The 18,956-nt window shown below is 53.3% G+C and overlaps 1 protein-coding gene across 6 annotated transcripts in view; it reads left to right on the forward strand.

Moving 5' to 3' along the window:
• The window catches only part of CLTCL1 (clathrin heavy chain like 1), a 108,506-nt gene that overhangs the window by 80,286 nt on the left and 9,264 nt on the right, over window positions 1–18,956 (forward strand). For 4 of the 6 annotated variants that reach the window (XM_089323602.1, XM_089323601.1, XM_089323600.1 and 1 more), the window contains 8 exons: window positions 6,891–7,074; window positions 8,049–8,241; window positions 8,762–8,919; window positions 12,146–12,310; window positions 13,400–13,417; window positions 13,643–13,750; window positions 16,087–16,254; window positions 16,332–16,481. In XM_089323602.1, the coding sequence (XP_089179728.1) occupies window positions 6,891–7,074; window positions 8,049–8,241; window positions 8,762–8,919; window positions 12,146–12,310; window positions 13,400–13,417; window positions 13,643–13,750; window positions 16,087–16,254; window positions 16,332–16,481 (1,144 nt within the window). The remainder of the gene's footprint in view (window positions 1–6,890; window positions 7,075–8,048; window positions 8,242–8,761; window positions 8,920–12,145; window positions 12,311–13,399; window positions 13,418–13,642; window positions 13,751–16,086; window positions 16,255–16,331; window positions 16,482–18,956) is intronic. The other 2 variants (XM_051837308.3, XM_008250238.4) reach the window with 1 other exon arrangement.

Raw genomic sequence — 18,956 nt, forward strand, 5'->3', positions numbered from 1 at the left:
GTTGAGCAGCGGGTGTCGGGGGAAAGCTGTTTGCTGCCAGGAGAGTCACAAGCCCAGCCATTTTTCTCTGTTGGGAAGTCTAACCAAACGTGACGTGTGTGAATTAGGAGACATGGACAGGAATACTCAAGGGAGCCAAGACTGTGAGAGCAATCCACATGATCCTCAGGAGAGAAGTTGTGGTACAGTTAGCCCGGATGAGTCCTAGAACCTGCGTGAACACTGTGTTTGTTTCCGTCCCTGTTCAGTGAAATTGCCCTGCCTGTGCAGTACCAGGGGCAGGAGCGCGTGTTGCCATACGGGCAGCCCAGTCACGATACAGAGTGGGCCCACCCGCTGCAAAGCTCCTGCGTGCTGCCAGCCCCAGCCCCTGGCAACCCCCATCCCTCTAGTGTTGCCATTTCAGGAATGTCCTGTAAATGGAATCAGACAGTATGCAGTCTGTTAAGACGGGCTGGGGCTGGCGCTGTGGTGTAGTTGGTTAAGCATCTGTCTGCTGTGCCGACATCCCATATGGATGCCAGTTTGACTCCCAGCTTCTCCACTAATGATCCAGCTCTCTGCTGATGGCCTAGGAAAGCAGTAGAAGATGGCCCAAGTGCTTGGACCCCTGCACCCACATGGGAGACCTGGAGGAAGCTCCTGGTTTCAGATCAGCCTTCCTCTTGCTGTAGCAGCCATTTGGGGAGTGAACCAGCAGATGGAAGACCTCTCTATAACTAACTGCCTCTCAAATAAGTAAATTAAAAAAAAAAAAAAAAAAGGCCAGGATTTCTCACTCAGCAGAGTGGCAGTACCTTTGGGATTCATCAGTTCCTTTTTTTTTCCACTGCTGAATGGCGTCCTATTCTATGAATATCCCAGTTTGTCCGCACACACTTTGGAGGGCTTGTGGGTTGTTTTCAGCATGGGGTGATCATGAACAGAGCTGCTGGGAACTTACCCGGCAGTCACGGAGCCATGGGGTCTCTGTGCGTGTAACTGTTTCAGAACCCGCCAAAATACTGTTGTCCGGCAGGGCCGTACCATTTTGTGTTCCTTCCAGCAACATGTGAGCGTTCTAGTTGCTCCACGTCTTCAGTGGCATTAGTGTATTCGTGGGATTTCTTATTTTAGCCATGGTAACACGTGTATAATGTATAGTGGTACACGTTGTGGTTTCAGTGCGTGTTTCCCTGATGGCTAATGAACTTGAACTACTTCCTGGGTGCTTATTTCTCATCCACGTGCATTCCCTTAGGTGAAGGCGAGTCCACATCTTCTCACTTTTTTTTTAACATTTATTTTTATGTAAAAAAATAGGGGCTGGCGCCTTGGCGTACTAGGTTGATCCTCTGCCTGCGGTGCCGGCATCCATATGGGCACCAGTTCTAGTCACGGCTGCTCCACTTCCAATCCAACTCTCTGCTATGGCCTGGGAAAGCAGTAGAAGATGGCTCAAGTCCTTGGGCCCCTGCACCAGTGTGGGAGACTTGGAAAAAGCTCCTGGCTCCTGCCTTTGGATCGGCGTAGCTCCGGCTGAAATAAATACTAAAAAAATAAAATTTTTATTTTTATTTATTTGAAAAAATTACAGGGAGAGGTGGAGACACACACACACACACAGAGAGAGAGAGAGAGAGAGAGAGAGGTCTTCCACCCGCTGGTTCACTCCCCAGCAGGCTGCAATGGCCAGAGCTGAGCTGATCCAAAGCCAGGAGCCAGGTGCTTCTCCTGGTCTCCCATGCGGGTGCAGGGCCCAAGCACTTGGGCCATCCTCCACTGCCTTCCCGGGCCACAGCAGAGAGCTGGACTGGAAGATGAGCAACTGGGACAGAATCCAGTGCCCCAACCAGGACTAGAACCCCGGGGTGCCAGCGCCACAGACGGAAGATTAGCCAAGCGAGCTGCAGTGCTGGCCTCATAAACTTCTTTTATGGATTATGCTTTGGTATTAAATCTAAGAATCCTTTGCCTAATCCCAGATCACAAAGATCTTCTCATATGTTTCCTCCTACAAGTTTTATAGTTTTATTTTACATTTAAATCTGTGACCCAGCATCCAAAGATTCGTTGTCAAATTTGGGGTGAGGCTCCTCTTTTCTGCGTTTGGGTGTCCAGCTGTTTTAGCGGAGATGAGTGGGTTTCAGGCATGAGACAAAAAGCCAGTGATAAGCAAGGTAGCCAGGTTTATTGGGGGTAGGGCATCTGTCAGAATGGATGGGACAGAATCCCAGAGAGAGTGCCTAGTCCCTCACACTAGGGAGGGCAAGGTCACGTCATTAAGTGGAGAGAATACACCTGGCAGGCCAGGCTGAGCATGGGCTGTCTGTATTCAGACTGTGGCTTAAAAGGGAAAGGGGTCCAGTTTCTCCTTCCCCTCCTCCAACAACTCCTCCTCCTCCTCTTTCTTTTTTTTTTTTTTTTCTTTTTTTGACAGGCAGAGTGGACAGTGAGAGAGAGACAGAGAGAAAGGTCTTCCTTTGCCGTTGGTTCACCCTCCAATGGCCGCCGTGGCCGGCGCACCACGCTGATCCGATGGCAGGAGCCAGGTGCTTCTCCTGGTCTCCCATGGGGTGCAGGGCCCAAGCACCTGGGCCATCCTCCACTGCACTCCCTGGCCACAGCAGAGAGCTGGCCTGGAAGAGGGGCAACCGGGACAGAATCCGGCACCCCGACCGAGACTAGAACCCGGTGTGCCAGCGCCGCAAGGCGGAGGATTAGCCGCGTGAGCCACAGCGCCGGCCCCTCCTCCTCTTTCTCCTCCTCCAGGACAAAGAGTTTGCTGAGTGTCAATTGGGAAAAATTTCTCCCCAGGTTCTGGCAGGGGAGCCTCCCCTAGGTGCCTGTCTAATGGATTTATTGCTCAATGTTATGAGGCTGAATTTCCCACTTAGAGAGGACTCTCTTGGAGAGCTTCCCGTGGGGGAAGGGCTGAGACCACCTCTAAAGATATCAGAGTCTGGGCAGAATTTTGCAGTGTAAAATCCTGGGCTGCTTCCAAGGTGAGTTTTTGCAGCTGCTGTTTTTCTCAGGCCCCTCACACACACATAAGCTAAGTTCTAGCTCCCTAGCGAACACAGTTGTTGCAGCATTGTTTGTAGAAATACTGCCCTTTCTCCATTCAGCCACATTTGTGTCGTCGTCAAAAATTGGCCAACCTCCTGGTTAAGAGGCCTGCATCTCATAGCAGAGCAGTACTGGGGTCCAGTTCCCAGCTGCAGCCCTTTGCTCCTGCTTCCTGCTAATGCAGACCCTGGGAGGCAGCATTGATGGCTCGAGTGATTGGCTTTCTGCCACCCGAATGGGAGACCTGGAGTGAGTTCCTGGATTCTGGCTTTGGCTTAGTTCACACCATTGCGGACATTTGGGGAGGGAACTAGCAGATGAGACAGTGAACCACCAATAAATAAATCCATTAGACAGGCACCTAGGGGAGGCTCCCCTGCCAGAACCTGGGGAGCTCTCTCTATCTGCCTCTCAAATTTTCTTTTAAAAGATTTACTTACTTACTTGAGATGGATAGTTACAGAGAGAGTGGTCTTTCTTCCACTGGTTCACCCCCACAAATGGCCACAATGGCCGGAGCTGGACCAAGCCAAAGTCAGGAACCAGGAATTTTTCTGGGCCTCCCACTGGGATACAGGGGCCCAAGCACTTGGGCCATCTTCCACTGCTTTCCCAGGCCATCAGCATTGAGCTGGATCGGAAGTAGAGACTTGAATCAGCACCCAGATGCCAGCACTGCAGGCAGAGGTTTAACTACTACACCAGAGTGTTGGCCCCTCAAATGAATTTTTTAATTTAATTAAAAAAATTGGCAGGGCTAGCACTGTGGCCTAGCCGGTAAATCTGCTACCTGAAATACCAGCAACCCATGTGGACGCCAGTTCAAGACCTGGCTGCCCCACTTCCCATCCAGCTCTCTGTTATCACCTGGGAAAGCAGAAGATGGCCCAAGTCCTTGGGCCCTGCACCCACATGGGAGACCCGGAAGAAGCTCCTGGCTTCAGATAGCGCAGCTCTGGCCATTGCTGTTAGGAAAAGAGTTGCAGATTGGTGCCTCCTCACACAGGGGCACCAAATTGTTAGGAAAAGAGGTGCAGAATAGAGAGGAGATAGTGTATGAAATTACAGCCAGGCCGAATTTATTCAGAGAAAATAAATCCGTAGAGGTGGGTGACCAACTCCCCACGTGCACAATGATGGAACATGTGGAGGACTGGGGATGGGGGTGGGGTAGGGGGCAGCAGGCAAAGGGGAATTCCTGGAATTGGTCTTTCAAGTGCTCGGAGCAACTGGTCTTTCAGGTGGCTCTGTAGAGGGTGGGATATGAAGGCAATGGGGTGTGAGACTGAATTGAGATTCAAGGTCAAGGAATACATTCCAATATTTATCTCTTTTGGGCAATGAGGGAGAATGTCCTTGTTCCATCAGTTGCAGCCAATTGGGGAGTGAACCAGCGGATGGAAGACCTCTCTCTCTCTCCCTCTCTCTCTCTCTCTGCACCTCTCCTCTCTCTGTGTGACTTTCAAATAAATAAATAAATCTTTTTTTTTTAAAAAATTGGCCTAGTAGTATGATTCCTCTAACTTTATTCTTTTTCAAAATTGTTTTAGCGATTCTGGTTCTTTTGCCTTCTTTTACAGTTTTTAGAATTAGCTTATCTGTATCTACAAGACAATTTCAGAGATTTTTTTTATTTGAAATGCATGAAATCTGTGGGCCAATTTAGAGAGAGTTTATGCCTTTGTAATATTAAAAGGTGATGTGTTTCTGCATTTACTTAGATCTTTGATTTCTTCCATCAGCAATTACAGTTTCAGGGATAATAAAATACATTTGTATTTTATTACATTTATTCCTAAGCATTAACATCTTTGGAGCTGTTGTACATCGATCTTTCTTGGCCATATGTTCTTAAATAATGCTGGTACATGAAGCACGTTGAGTCTTGTATGTTGACCTTTGATTCTGCAACCTTGCTTAAACTCGCCTAGTCTAGGATTTGCTTTGTAGGTAGGTTCCTTGAAATTGTTTGAGTCACTTTGGGACAGTTTTGTTTCTTCCTAACCTGGATGCCTTTTGTTCCCTTGCCTTGCCTTGCTTGGAGCCCCGAGTGGACATCCTCTCTTAAGTGCTATTGCATCCACTCGTCAGCTAAAATGGAATATTACAAAAACCAGTGACAGTCACACATGAATTTTATTGAAAATGAGAGTCAAGGCCAGCGCCGCGGCACACTAGGCTAATCCTCCACCTGCAGCGCCGGCACCCCGGGTTCTAGTCCTGGTTGGAGTGCTGGATTCTGTCCCAGTTGCTCCTCTTCTGGTCCAGCTCTCTGCTGTGGCCCAAGAGGGCAGTGGAGGATGGCCCAAGTGCTTGGGCCCTGCACCCACATAGGAGACCAGGAGGAAGCAGCTGGCTCCTGGCTTCAAATCAGCGCAGGGTGCTGGCCGTAGCGGCCATTAGGGGAGCGAACCAACAGAAGGAAGACCTTTCTCTCTATCTTCTCTCTCACTGTCTAACTCTGCCTGTCAAAAAAAAAAAAAAAAAAAAAAAAAAAAAAAAAAAAAAAAAAAAAGGTCGAGGCAACCAATTGGGACTGGGAACCGACAGGGACCTGACACTCTTTACCAGAGTGTGACGCCCGACAGCGAGTTACACAGTTTTTTATAGTATTCTGTCTACTAGGGCTCTCAATTTCAAACCAGGCCCCTGGTATGCAGTGAATAATTAAAAAAAAAAAAACACAGAATATGGTTGTAAGATAACAATAACAAACCCAGTAACAGATCCAGGTCCAAGATATGGTTATAAGATAACAGTTAACAACAATAACAAACCCAATAACAGATCCAAGATAACAGTGAAGGACACATTTCTGTCAACTGAGTTCCTGGGAATTTGGGCCCACATAGTTTCACAAGATACACCCTTAGCCGTTAGCAAGCAAAGCTAAAATGTACAGAAGCAAGAGATCTGCAATTAGCTTTTAGCCACACTCTCTCCATTTTGATTTTGACTCTACAGTGCTACCCTAGGGGAGAGGGTCACACCTCCCACCTTTACCCTGATGTTGGCTGTAGGCCTTAGGTGGCATCAGCGTCAGATCCAGGAAGCATCCTTCTAGTAGAGAGATTTTTATCATTAATGGATATTAGATTTTTGTCAGATGCTTTTCCGAGTCAATTGATAATGGTTGTGTGGTTATTTCTCTTTTATTTTTTTAAGACTTTTTCAAGACAGAGTTACAGGTAGGGGTTACAGGTAGGGAGAGGCAGAGAGAGGGGTCTTTGTCCACTGGTTCACTCTCCAAATGGCCGAAGCTGGGCAGATCTGGAACCAGGAGCATCTTCCAGGTCTTCCACATGGGTGCAGGGACCCAAGCACTTGGACCATTTTCTGTTGCTTTCCCAAGCTATTAGCAGGGATCTGGGTTGGAAGCGGAGCAGCCAGGAATCGAACTGGTGCCCATATGGGATGCTGGCACTGCAGGCCAGGGCTTTAACCTGCGCCACAGCACTGGCTAGCTGCTATTTCTTTTTTAGAGTCTTAATAAATTGTGTCTTGTCTTGTTCTTTTCCCATCCCCATGCTTCTGAATAAGGAAAAGAAGTTTTGTAAGAATGCATCCAGTGTGATTAATGAAAAGGAAAGTTTAAAAATGTGAAACACAATGTACATTGCACAGGGGTACAGGATATACAGCAAAACTGACAAGAACTGCTAAGACCTGGGAAAGGCACAGTGAGGATGGCAGGAGCCGGGACGTGGGGATGGTCACAGACACCCTGTTCCCGCTGCCTGTCCCTCTATGCATGTCAACTGCTGGTGTTTAAACTTCCTGGCTTGCCGGGCATGTGTTGTGAGCAGCCTTCGTGCCCTTCCCCCCTTTCCCCCTCTCCCCAGGAACCTCCAGAATCTACTGATCCTGACCGCCGTCAAGGCGGACCGCACGCGGGTCATGGACTATATCAGTCGCCTGGACAACTACGACGCCCCAGACATTGCCAGCATCGCTGTGAGCAGTGGGCTCTACGAAGAGGCCTTCGCTATCTTCCGCAAGTTTGACGTGAATGCCTCCGCCATCCAGGTGGGCTGACCACCAGTGGTCTTGTGGGACCCCAGCCAGCCGCCTCCTGGAGTGTGGCTCACTGCTGGGGGTGGGGAGGTGGGGGGCGGTGTCAGAACCCCAAGTCCTCCAGTGCCTCTCAGTTCTTGGGCTCTTCTCTGCCCCTTCCCATTTGCTGGTGGTAGCACCTCTCTCCTCAGCAGCTCTGCGGGCACCTAGCAAAAAGGTCACATCTTTGGCCCCACTGGGGCATTTGGGGGTGCCCTGCCTTATCCTCATGTGCACCTTCGACTCCTCCACACACACTCCCACCAGGACGCCCCCAATAGCAGCGTCTGCTCAGTGGTTGAGCACCCAGAGCAATCCTTCCAGGCCCCTGCCCGCCTTCCCATTCCCCAGGTACTCTTTTCCCTTAAGCCAGCTCCCTTCTTTCCAGTCTGAGCCCCTACCGGCTTTATTTGCAAATGGGTGTGAACCACAGGACGTATCACTTCAATTGCTGTCCTACCTTTATGTCCTCCTGTGCTGTTTCTGTGCATGCTTGTGAAGCCTCCATCTACAAGCCTTTCTGTCGGGTGCACGTGTGGGCCACGGCCTTGCTCTGAGAGGGACCACCCTGCCACGTGGCGGCGGCCCGTGCCACAGATCCGGCCTCCAGGCTGGTTGGCAGGTGTGTTTCTGCCCACTGTGGCTCTCACACCAGCACTCCCCTGAGCCTGCTGGCAGCCAGTGCCCTGTCGTGCTGCCTCTCTTCCTGAGATAGGAGGCTGCTCTGGGCTCTGCCCTCAGCCCGGGAAGCCAAGCCTGGCCATTTGCCCTTGGTCTCCCCACACAGCAGCTCTGGTCTCTCCCTCAGCTCTTCCATCTGAGAAATACTAAGTTCATCATTGCTGAGGGCAGAATTGAAAATGGTCCTGCCACTTGAGGCAGCGTAAGGAACCAGGTAGAGACGGGTGCGCGTGTTGGAGACCGCGGGTCCTCTTTTTGACCCCCAGGTCCTGATCGAGCATATTGGCAACCTGGACCGCGCGTATGAGTTTGCAGAGAAGTGCAATGAGCCTGCCGTGTGGAGTCAGCTGGCCCGTGCCCAGCTCCACAAAGAACTGGTGAAGGAAGCTATTGACTCCTTTATCCGAGCAGATGACCCTTCTTCCTACCTGGAGGTCGTCCAGGCAGCCAGCAGGAGCAGTAAGTAGATCTGCTCGCCAGGGGGCGCCACTTCCCGCCCGTGTGAAACCTGGCTAAGGCAGGGGGATTCCCAGGAGCCTGTGACTTCAGAGGGCACAGCCCAGTGAACGTTTTCCAAGAGACTCGAGGTAGTGTCATCCTGTCAGTGACACTAGCTCTGCGTCTGTCTCACCCGCCCTCGCAAGGCGAGGCAGCTTAAGCATGACCGACAGCACTGTTGTAGTAATTGTAAAGTTCCTGACTTACCCCGAAGCGTCCCGGGAATCATCTGCTGGCGTTTCTGTCGCTGTGGCACCAGCCTCTCTTGTCCCCAGAAGAAGCCTTTGCTTGGGGACTCGGTGGCTCCCGTCCCTGGGAGCTTCCTGTGTGGCTCTGCCCCTTCCCTTTCTCCCTCCTGGGTCAGGGCTAGAGGGCAGGACCTGAGGCGGGCTCTCAGTGAGCTGTGTGTGGGTGGGCTCCAGGGTGGGAGTGGGATGGGAGGGATTGTTGAAAATGACCAGTGTCTTTGTCTTCCATCTAGACAACTGGGAAGATCTAGTTAAATTCCTGCAGATGGCCAGGAAGAGGAGCCATGAGTCGTACGTAGAGACGGAGCTTATTTTTGCCTTGGCTAAAACCAGCCGTCTGTCTGAGCTAGAAGATTGTGTTAATGGACCCAACAATGCCAACATCCAGCAGGTGAGCTGTGTCCCCGGAACCGCGACTGACACAGGTGTAGGCCAGGAATGCTCCTTAAAGCTGTGCAGATTCGTGAGAGTGAGAAACAAGCCACATGTGAAATTAAGAAACTTGTTGCTCCTGTTGGTATATAAATTAAAAGCCATGGACTTTGACTTGCCCTTGGTACCTGTTGAAAGATACTGCACTTAAGGTTTTTGTTTTGTTTTATTTAAAGATTTTATTATTTGAGGCAGAGTTACAGAGAGAGAGAGAGACAGAGACAGAGAAGTCTTCTATCTGCTAGTTCACGCAGTGGCTGGAGTTGGGAAGATCCGAAGCCAGGAGCTTCTTCCGGATCTGCCACATGGGTGCAGGGGCCCAAGGACTTGGACCATCTTCCACTGCTTTCCCAGGCCTTAGCAGAGAGCTGGATTGGAAGTGGAGCAGCTGGTACATGAACTGGCACCCATATAGGATGCTGGTGCTGCAGGCAGAAGCTTAACCTACTATGCCACAGCACTGGCCCCAGGTTTTTTTGTTTTGTTTTTTAAATAAACCTTTAATTCCATTTTCTTTTTTTTTTAAAGATTTATTTACTTATTCGAAAGTCAGAGTTACACAGAGAGAGGAGAGGCAAAGAGAGAGAGAGGTCTTCCATCCAATGGTTCACTTACCAATTGGCCGCGACAGTCGGAGCTTCGCCAATCTGGAGCCAGGAGCTTCTTCTGAGTCTCCCACATAGGTGCAGGGGCCCAAGGACTTGAGCCATCTTTCACTCCCCTCCCAGTCCACAGCAGAGAGCGGGATTGGAAGTGGAGCAGCCGGGTCTCGAACTGGCACCCGTATGGAATGCTGGCGCTTCAGGCCAGGATGTTAACCCACTGTTCCACAGCGCCAGCTCCCTAATTCCATTTTCCATGAACTTTTTTTTTCTTGAAGATTACTTATTTGAAAGGCATAATGACAGAATCAATTTTCCATCTGTTTCACTCCCCAAATGATTACATGATTAGCCAGGTAGAAGGAGCCTGAAATTCCATCTGGATCTCCCATGTGCGTGCAGGGTCCCAAGCACTTGGGCCATTTGCTGCTGCTTTCCCAGGCCATAGCAGGGAGTTGGATCAGAAGTGGAGCAGCTGGGACTTGAACCTGTACTCTGATTTGGGATGCTGGCATTGCAACTGGGGGCTTAGCCTACAACACTGACCCTTCTTGTTGCTGTTCAAGGTGTATTTATGTATTAGAAAGGCAGAGGGAGAGAGAAAGAATTCTTCCATCTCTCAGTTCACTCCCCAAATGTCTCTAATAACCAGAGCTGGGCCAGGCCAAAGCCAGGAGCCAGGAACTCCGTCATGTGCTGCCTTCTGGAAGTACTAGCAGGAAGCTGGGTAGGAAGCAGAGGTGAGACTGTATCCAAGGCGCTCCAACCTAGGATGCAGTGTCCCACCCAGTGATTTACCCCATTGCATTTTATACTGTAGAGAAACCAAATGTGGGGCCGACACTGGCACAGCAGATTAACACCCTGGCCTGAAGCGCTGGCATCCCATATGGGCACTGGTTCGAGTCCCGGCTGCTCCACTTCCAATCCAGCTCTCTACTATGGGCTGGGAAAGCGGTAGAAGATGGCCCAAGTCCTTGGCCCCCTGCACCCACGTGGGAGACCTGTAAGAAGCTCCTGGGTCCTGGCTTCGGATTGGTGCAGCTCTGGCCATTGTAGCCAGCTGGGAAGTGAACCAGCGGATGGAAGACACCCCCCCCCCTTTGTAACTCCATAACTTTCAAATAAATAAAAAGAAACCAAAATGTTTAAACAAATCCTAACCCCCCCTCCAATTTTTTTAAATAAAAGAAAGGTCTAAAAAATTATAAAGCCTGCCATGCAGTTAAAATGTTACTCTTGGAAAAAGTAATAAATAAGAAGAGGTACAGGGACAGTAGGATGCCTTCTAACTCTGGAATGATTTCAGCTGTGTACACGCAAACACACACATACACACATGTATATGTATAAATGCCTTGAGTTTGAGGCCAGCATTGTGGCACAGTGAGTTAAGCTACCGCCTGTGATGTTGGCATCCTGTAACAGTGCTGGTTGGATTCCCAGCTGTTCCACTCCCAATCCAATTCCTTGCTAATGCACCTTGAAAGGCAGTGGAAGATGGCCCAAGTACTTGGACCCTGTCACACAAGTGGGAGACTCAGATGGTGTTCTAGGCTGCTGGCATCAGCCTGGCTCAGCCCGACTGTTGCAGCCATTTGGGGAGAGAACCAGCAGATGGAAGATCTCTCTCTCTCTCTCTCTCTCTGTCTATCCGTCTCTCTCTGTAACTCTGCCTTCCAAATAAATAAATATTTAATTTTTAAAAAAGAGGTTAAAAATTTATCATGTAATAAAATTCTAGAGAAAATAATTAACGTAAAACCTGAGTGTTTTTCCTTAAGAAAGTCTCTTTTTTATTCTTAAATTTATATTTATCTGAGAGGCAGAGAGAGACACCTTGGCCATCCACCGGTTCACTCTCCACAGTGTGCTGGGGTGGGCTGGACTGGAGACAGAAACAGAACCCAGGTCTCCCACATGAGTGGCAGGAACCCGGTTAACTTGAGCCGTCACTGCTGCTCTCAGGGTGCACATTAGCAGGATGTTGGAGTGCACAGGCCACAGCCATGACCATGTGGGGGAGCTTGGCAATGGGGGTGTAGGGTCAGAGGGAATGACCCAGACGTGGAGGTTGGGGCACCCCAAAGCCCCACAGCAGGGGGGAGTGGGGATGGAGAGAGGCTGGCACCACCTTGGCACCCATCTGGGGAGCAGTGGAGCAGATCTCAAAGAGAGGGAAGGCACAGGGACAGCTGCTCTACATAGGTGGGCGCCTGCCCTGAGATGTGTGCCCAAAGGGAAGGTGGGAATGGGAACGACTGGGCCTTGCTGTGTTGTGTGCTTGTAAGGAGTGGTTTGGGCAGAGGTGGAACTGATCACAGGAAACAGAAAAAGTCACATGCACCTGTGGCTTGGCCTTGAGGCCACAGAGAGGTGAGGCAGCCCCAGCACCCGTGTTATGGATGCACCCTGCTGGTGGCTTCTGTTTTCTCAGGAAGAAGGAGCCAGATCCTCACCTTGAGGAGGGGAGTGGACCGGCGGATGGAAGATCTGTCCGTCTCCGCTCTCCCCTCTCCCCTCTCCCTCTGGGGAGGTCTCTCCAGGTGCAGGGTCTCAGCAGAGCTCCCCAATTGTCCACAGGTGGGAGACCGCTGTTACAAGGAGGGGATGTATGAGGCTGCCAAGCTGCTGTATAGCAGTGTTTCTAACTTTGCCTGCCTGGCTTCCACCTTGGTCCACCTTGGTGAGTATCAGGCCGCAGTGGACAGCAGCCGCAAGGCCAACAGCACCCGGACGTGGAAGGAGGTAAGACGTGGGAAGCCTCCAGAGGAGGCTGGTCTAGCAGGCGTTCTCCTTGGGCTTCCTGCTACGCCCCACACTCTTCTGCCAAAAGGGAAGAGGCCGTTTGCTGGCCTCTTGTCCAGGCAGAGCTGTAAGTCCTCTGGGATGGCTCAGAGAACCCCGTCAGCTAGCATCATGGTTGAAAGCAAAGGCCCCCAATAAACCCATGGCAGACCCAGTCAAGCTCCTCGTTACCTTGATGATATGGGATTATTGGTAGGATATGTATTCTAACATTTCTGCAAATTCTGTCCATCTCATTACTAGCATGAGTGTCAGCTGACATTATTAGTCGTTTATAACAGACTGATGGGGGCAGGTTGTCTTGAGGCTCTCTAGTAATATCAGAATCCTCTTTTAAGTAGAAAATGCTTTGTGAAAAGATGTGCCAAAGAGTGGGCCTCAGTCTTAAGCGCTGCTTAATCAAAGATTAAAATCAGTTCCAATGTCCTGTCTCAAGGCCTTGGTCAACTGGTGTGCACATTGTGACGCTACCCTGCTATTCCAGATGATAGGTGCTGTTTGCAGGGTGAGAAGTCGATCACCAAGCAGAATGTGTGATGCAGTTCCATGTCGGGCGTGAGAGCTCTGGCCGCGAACCAGAGGTCACAGCTCCATTCAGCGCCCCCTGGGTTACGTGACTGTTGTGGCCAATCTGCGTGTTCCACTTTACCCCCATGAGAGCGTGGGCTGTGTCTAGAAGGTTGGGAAGTCTGCATAGAGACCTAGCTGTGGCAGGGAGTGGGCAGGGCCTAGGTGCACATGTGGTGGCGTGCATTAAACTGGTTCCGTAGCGAAGAACTGAAATGGTCTCCTCCGAATAAACCACGCCCAGAGGAGCCTGCTCAGGCAGTAGCTGCTCTCCAGCTCTGCTTCTGAGAGATGCTTGGCACCCCAGCCGGAGTCTAGACGCCTTCCTGTCACCAGGCAACCTGCACTGCTCAGCCCCAGCGATAATGCATGAGCGCCTTCCTTCCTGTGGCCCCGAATACCCACTGAGTGACAAATGTCATTTGTTTTTCTCCTGGTCTCTGCTCATCGTACAACTGTCAGATGAGGAGGCTTCAAAAGGTGTGGAGGAAGAAAGGAAGTGAAGAGATGTTTGTCTTGGTGCAGCAAGTGTTGAACTGCATGGCATAGTGTTTTCATAATACACATTTTCTGTGCGTCGCTCGAAGCCCACTCATACTTGTTCAGGGTCCAGTTTGGAAGTCCCCAGCGTGCGGCTGCACGCCTTACCGGCCAGCCGCCGCGGTGCTGTGTCCCATCACCTCACCCGGCCCCTCCTTCCCCCAGGTGTGCTTTGCCTGCGTGGATGGACAGGAATTCCGTCTTGCACAGCTGTGTGGGCTGCACATCGTCATTCATGCAGACGAGCTGGAGGACCTGATACAATATTACCAGGTGACTCACCCTTGGTCGGGGCGGACCGGGCCCAGGAGGTCCTGCTCCCTCAGCATGTGGAGCTCATGGCGCGGTGCCTGTACGTGCAAAGTGTTGTCCCTAGGTTTGTGGAAGTCCTGGGGCTTTCTGAAGCCCCTCGGTGGATACCTTGCTGGGGACACCAGGCCAGTTGTGGCAGAGCCCTCCACCCATACCCCAGCTCCCCACAGTGTGCAGCTCCTCAGATGCCCTGGCTGTGGAGCACCAGCACAAAAGGGACCCCCGGGTGGTCCTTGGGTTCCCATTGCAGTCAGGCCGTGCGGGCGTGGGCTGGGCACACTGTCGTCGTGGGGCACACTGGTAAGGTCAGTGCAGGCAGACTGGGATTTGGCTTTGTTCAGCCGCGTTGCTATTGCCATGGAGCTGGGGCCCCGGCAGTGAGAAGAGCCGTGCTGTCGCGCAGAGCTTGAGAAAGGAACCGTAAAGCTGACAGGAGGCCATGAACAGGCAGCCCCGAGGCCGCACTGGAAGCACTCATTGATTCAGCGAGTATGTGAGCACCTGCCGAGTCCTGGGCATTATTCTAAATAAGCGTCGGTAGATGAAGCAGAAGTACCCCTGTTGCATTCAGTAAGGTTGGCAGATGAGCAACAGGCCTGACAACTAGTGACACCATGTGTTTGGAGGTGGTGAGTTCCAGGGGAGATGGCACGGGTGTGGGGGCCTTGGAGTGCCCAGCGGCAACTCACAAGGGTTTGTTGGGCCGTGCTCACGGAGAGGAGGACATTTGAGCAAAGACCTGAAGAAACTGAGAACGTGGTCATGGGGCCAACTGAGGGAAGGGTCACCAGCCAGAGAACGTCCTAAGGTGGGAGCCATAGAGGAGGGAGGGTGGATGGTGCCCGGCCATTCCGAAGGAGTTGGCCTGTGCTTGGAGTGGGATCCGGCTGTGGAGTTCCTTAAAGGGTCTGTGCAGGCGGGTGGGGAGGGGCAGGGCTGGGGCTGTGCCAGCTGCTGGAGATTGGTGGCTGACCAAGCAGGGAGTGGCGATACGGGGATGGGATGCAGTCAGGTTTGAGGTGCGTCTGAATGTGCAGCCAATCCAAAAGGCTCGTGGGTTCGACATGGGGTAAGAGAAGAATCGAGGACCACCTGGGGCTTGAACAAGCAGAACTGTGGTTACCATCGGTGGCATGGCAGCAGGCCAAAGGCAGGCAGTGCTGGAAGGGGAGCCTGGAATTAGGCGTGGTGCGTGTGCTTGGTGGGAGCTGCTGATTGGCTGTTCTGATGGGCGTGTCAGGCAGCTAGAAATAGAGTTTAGTGTTCTGTGAAGGAGCCCAGTTGGGGAGGTAAAAGGGGAGCTGCTGACAGGTGGCATCTAAAGACACGGGATTGCGAGAGATCCGCTGGGCGGAGTGTAGGTGGCAGGGAGGCAACATTGGACCCTGGAGCCTCCCGCATGAGTGGGCCGAGGAAGACAGGAAGGAGCAGTGGGAGTGAGAGGGCCCAGGAGGCACCGGGTCTCACAGATGTGCTGGGCAGGTGCTGGGTGGAAGCATTGAGGGGAGAGGTTGCTGGTGGCCGGGAGTGCTGAGGGCGAGTCCCAGCCTGACCAGGTGGGCTGCAGAGAACCTGCGGAGGCCCAGAGCAATGCACTTGAGGGGTCTGTGCTGCCAGAGCGGGAGCAGCTGGCAGCGGACCCAGGACCCAGAGACGGTGTCACGGGCACAGAGCAGGAGGGGATGCATGCCGAAGCCAGCTGCAGAGAGGGCAGGGAGGCTGTGGGAACAGGCCTCGGGGGTGAGTGGGGGCGGTCCTGGGTCTACAGGCAGCAGGGGTGGGCCAGGGAGCACTGGGATCCTGAGAGAGGGCCTGATGATGGGCCCTCCATAGTGGCCACTGACAGGCAGGGAGGCAGTCAGCAGGGCTGGGCCCTTGTCTGGGCAGTGGGACAGAGGAGAGCTGCACCTGAATGCAAGGGGCTGTCCATCACCCTGGGGGACACGTCACACAGGGGACAGAGGGTTGGCATCCTAACAGGGGCTCAAGGCCCCAGAATGAGTGAGCTGTGAGGACAGAGCTCAGAGCTCAGCGTCCTTGGGCCCCGTCAGCCCATTGCCTACTTGATTGGTTTCACGCTTTTTTTCATAAAAATGGCAACACGAGTTTGTACTTGCTAACATGAGTGTTTTCAGTGAGCTGCGCCCCTTGCCAACGTGGTAATGGTCCAAGTTTCCCAACCAGTCGCCCAGCCAGATGGCCCGGTGCAGCACGCACATGGTGCCTGCCCAGGGACCACCCGCCCCTGGTCGAGGGTGGCCGCGGCTCTGCCTCACACGTGCCTGTTGGCCTGCCAGGATCGCGGCTACTTTGAGGAGCTCATCTCCCTGCTGGAGGCAGCTCTGGGCCTGGAGCGGGCCCACATGGGCATGTTCACGGAGCTGGCCATCCTCTACTCCAAGTTCAAGCCGCAGAAGATGCCAGAACACCTGGAGCTCTTCTGGTCCCGCGTCAACATCCCCAAGGTATCTGTGCCTCCGCCGGCCCTGGCCGCCGAGCCAGACCGTGGCACAAGCTGACCTCGCCCCCGCCTCCCCTTCAGGTGCTGAGGGCCGCGGAACAGGCGCACCTCTGGGCAGAGCTGGTGTTCCTGTACGACAAGTACGAAGAGTACGACAACGCCGTGCTCACCATGATCAGTCACCCCACAGAGGCCTGGAAAGAAGGTCAGTTCAAGGACGTCATTGCCAAGGTAAGAGGGGACACAGAGCCTGGGTCTGCTGGGCCTTGCTGTGGGCACAGAGGGCAGGGTGGGGGTGTGACGAGCGCCAGTGTGGGCCCCTTGTGCGCTGCACTCATGCATGTGCAGCTCCTGTGAGTTTCACTGTGCTCTGGGCAAGGGGTTATGTCCGTCTGCATGAAGGAGACTGACATGGAGAAAGGGCAGGCGACCCATCTAGGGCCTCCCAGGCAGGCTGCAGACAGGACTGAGTGCAGCTGTGGCCCCAAGACTCTGCCTGCCCCTCCTTGCTGCCCCCTACCCGCCCCATCTGCCAGTTCACTGCCCCAGTGCCTGCAACAGCTGGAAGTGAGCCCGGTCGAAAGCCAGGAGCCCAGGACTCAATCCAAGTCTCCTGCTAGGATGACAAGGATCCAGTTACATAAGCCATGACCACTGCCTTCCTGCATTGGCAGGAAACTGGAGTCGCACTCAGAGCCAGGCCCTGTAATGTGGGACAGAGGTGTCCCAAGTGGCAGTTTAAACCGCTAAGCCACAGTTTCCTCGTTCTTTCCCCGACACTGGGGTAAATAATTTGCCACAAGCCCCTCCCCTCCACTGTCTGCCCAGGAAAGAAGTATACTCAGTGCGCCCCCGTCCTGCCATGCCAAGCAGGGGCTGGGGATGGCAGCGCAGTCACCGAGGTGGGCGTGGGCAGCAGGTGGGCTGCAGAGCGAGGCCTTCAGCCTCCAGCTCTTCTGGGAGCTGTTGGAAGGAGTAGTCCTCCAGGTCCAACCCCAGGGGCTTCCCCGGGGCACGATGTCCATGCCTCCTGCATGTGTGAAGTCAGCGGCCTCAGGGCGGCGTCGCGCCCAGCCCAGCCGTGGGTCAGTGGGGGGTTGCCGGTGGGATGGTCGTCCCCCACCTGCTGGGAAATCCACACCTGGGCAAGCCCGTATGTGCTGTTTTCATACTCCCTGACACCGCAGTGCATTTTAAAACTGACCCTCCTCCTCTGTGGAAGCGGCTGTGCTTTCTGCTCTTAGCATACATCAGATAATGGGGGCAGGGAGACTGATGAGCCCCACTGTGTGGGAGAGGAGAGCATCTTGGTGCTGCTGGACGGGCTGACAACCAGGTCCTGTTTGGTGCCATGCGTAATGCTTCTGGCCACGCTGCCACGCAGGAAGGAGTCCTGTCAGCCCACACGGGAAGGCGGCCGGATGGCACTGGAGCCGTCGGAGTGATGACAGTCTGTCTGCGTTCTGGGCACGTGGGAGACGTGCTCTGGAATCTGCGTGGTGGCAGGGGCTGAGCAGGGCCTTGCTGGCCTGGATAGAGCTGGCAAGTCGCTTCGTCCACTCGCTGTCTGTCACCATGGACCAGTGTCACTGCTGTGACGCTCAGGGCTTGTTGCCTCTGGCATTTGCTGTCCCTGTGGGCCACAGTGTCACTGCACTGACCCTCAGTGGTCCCACTGGTAAAGGATGCAGTGGCTCCTCATTACCAAATGAGCGATGGCGGAAACCTGGCCTACAGCCGGGGCTGCTTTTTTTTTTTTTTTTTTTTTTTTTAAGATTTATTTATTTATTTGAAAGACAGAGTTACAGAGAGGCAAAAGAGGGGTGGGGAGGGAGAGAGAGGTCTTCATCTGCTGGTTTACTCCCCAAATGGCTATAACTGCTGGAGCTGTGCCAGTCCGAAGCCAGGAGCCAGGAGCTTCTTCTGGGTCTCCATGCAGATGCAGGGGCCCAAGGACTTGGGCCATCTTCTACTGCTTTCCCAGGCCATAGCAGAGAGCTGGATCAGACGTGGAGCAGCCGGGACTCAAACCGGCGCCCATATGGGATGCCGGCACTGCAGGCAGCGGCTTTACCTGCTATATCACAGCGCCGGCCCCAACAGTAGGGGCTTCTCACAGGTCATGTGATACATTCATTTGGAGCCAGCTGGTCACCCTGGAGTTCATGACCAAGTCTCCAAGCCTCAGTTTTGTCAGGATTCTACCCTGTCCCCCAGGGGCCCATGCTGGCCGTCCTCACCACCCGCATAAGTGGGCGTGGCCAGCGGCTTTGCCCTGGGCTGTCTCACAGGGTGGGTCCAGAGGACAGCACAGTGCTCCCAGATGGAAGCACTGGATGCTGCACGTGGGCTCCCAGAAGCCCACTGGATCCTCGGGTGACAGAGGCTCCACCTCCCAGCAGCTTAGCAAAGACCCACGTCAACCACAGGTCTCAGCACTGCCCATGCCACATGGACTTGTGCAAAGGGGCTGAGCACAGCCTCTGTGCCAGATGCCCAGAGGAGAGAGCAGGGCTGCTGATGCGCAGCCCCACTGACCACCACCGTCAGCTCGGCCAGCTCACACAGCCCACCACGGAGAACCTTGCCGGCCTGGGCTCTGCTGGTGCATGCTCTGCTCATCCCACAGCAGTGCCGGGGAGCCGTGTTGTTAAAGGGTGAAGCCAGTGGGGCTTCACGGTGGTCAAGGTGGTGACTGCCCCAGAA

This window comes from Oryctolagus cuniculus, chromosome 21, assembly GCF_051225735.1.
Source record: "Oryctolagus cuniculus isolate XC-2025 breed Fujian yellow rabbit chromosome 21, ASM5122573v1, whole genome shotgun sequence".
Taxonomy (NCBI): domain Eukaryota; kingdom Metazoa; phylum Chordata; class Mammalia; order Lagomorpha; family Leporidae; genus Oryctolagus; species Oryctolagus cuniculus.